This window comes from Hipposideros armiger, unplaced genomic scaffold, assembly GCF_001890085.2.
Source record: "Hipposideros armiger isolate ML-2016 unplaced genomic scaffold, ASM189008v1 scaffold_1170, whole genome shotgun sequence".
NCBI lineage: Eukaryota > Metazoa > Chordata > Mammalia > Chiroptera > Hipposideridae > Hipposideros > Hipposideros armiger.
This window is the reverse complement of record NW_017732520.1, coordinates 290,142-291,064: the sequence shown is the minus strand read 5'-3', so window position 1 is coordinate 291,064 and position 923 is coordinate 290,142. Positions and strand designations below refer to the sequence as shown.

Below are 923 nucleotides of genomic sequence, written 5' to 3'. Positions count from 1 at the left end.
ATACTAATTTTTAAAATCCACTCTGGATCAAATACATCATAACCAGTGTAGCCTCATATAAAAATTACTCAAAAGTGTTTTGTTGTTTCTGATTGTTCATTTTATTAAATATATAATTAGCCTAACTATTGTTTCATTATTGTAACCATACTCTTGTATTATTCTTTGCTCTATATTTGCAATCACCAATTGGTTTCCTATTTAAAACAGTATTTCAGTAAGTGAAAAACATTATCTTTTAAAGATACATAGAAAGCTTACGTTTTATATAAAAAACACACTAAACATTTCTCAAAAATAAAAGACAAAATATCAACACAGGAAATCCAACTTATTTCTGAAAAGTTTATTTTAAGGGTGGATTTAAGAACTATTTCAAATTAGATTAAAACATTAGTAGTTTTTCACTATCAATAAAATGTGGACAAAAAGCACACATACCACTGAGAACCACAAGGACCTTCTCGGACTTCTCCTGACTGATAGACCTTTCCATTAGATTCACAGGGACATTCAGTCTTTAATACACATCTCCCTTTCTCTCCAATATCATCCAATAGATAACCTAGAAATCATTATATAAGATTAATCTCAAAACTATATAAACATCAATAAATCCCCAAGCAGTGTATTATGAAATCACTCTTGAACTAGCCCTTTCTAGTTCAAACATAAACTTAAAATGGTAATTTCTATTTAAGCAATTACTTAAATAATTTCTTTTTAAGTTAGTTTGAGAACTGGCAAATGTTCTGAGCCACAGAGCAGTCCAGCTGAGCCCAATATAGGACTAAAGAATGGTTTGTTGAATACGATGGCCCTTGGGTACTGCAGAGATAGAAATACATGTTAATATTAAATGTTCCTCCTCTGCAGTTTGCTAGAAGGATGGATTAGGAATAGTTGGATTTATTAAATATCTC

At 30.2% G+C, this 923-nt stretch overlaps 1 protein-coding gene across 1 annotated transcript in view; it reads right to left on the bottom strand.

Annotated features, from left to right (window-relative positions):
• Positions 1 to 923, bottom strand: part of MUC19 (mucin 19, oligomeric) — a 49,174-nt gene that overhangs the window by 33,499 nt on the left and 14,752 nt on the right. The window contains exon 8 of the mRNA XM_019632758.1: positions 442 to 488. Coding sequence (XP_019488303.1) covers positions 442 to 488 — 47 coding nt within the window. The remainder of the gene's footprint in view (positions 1 to 441; positions 489 to 923) is intronic.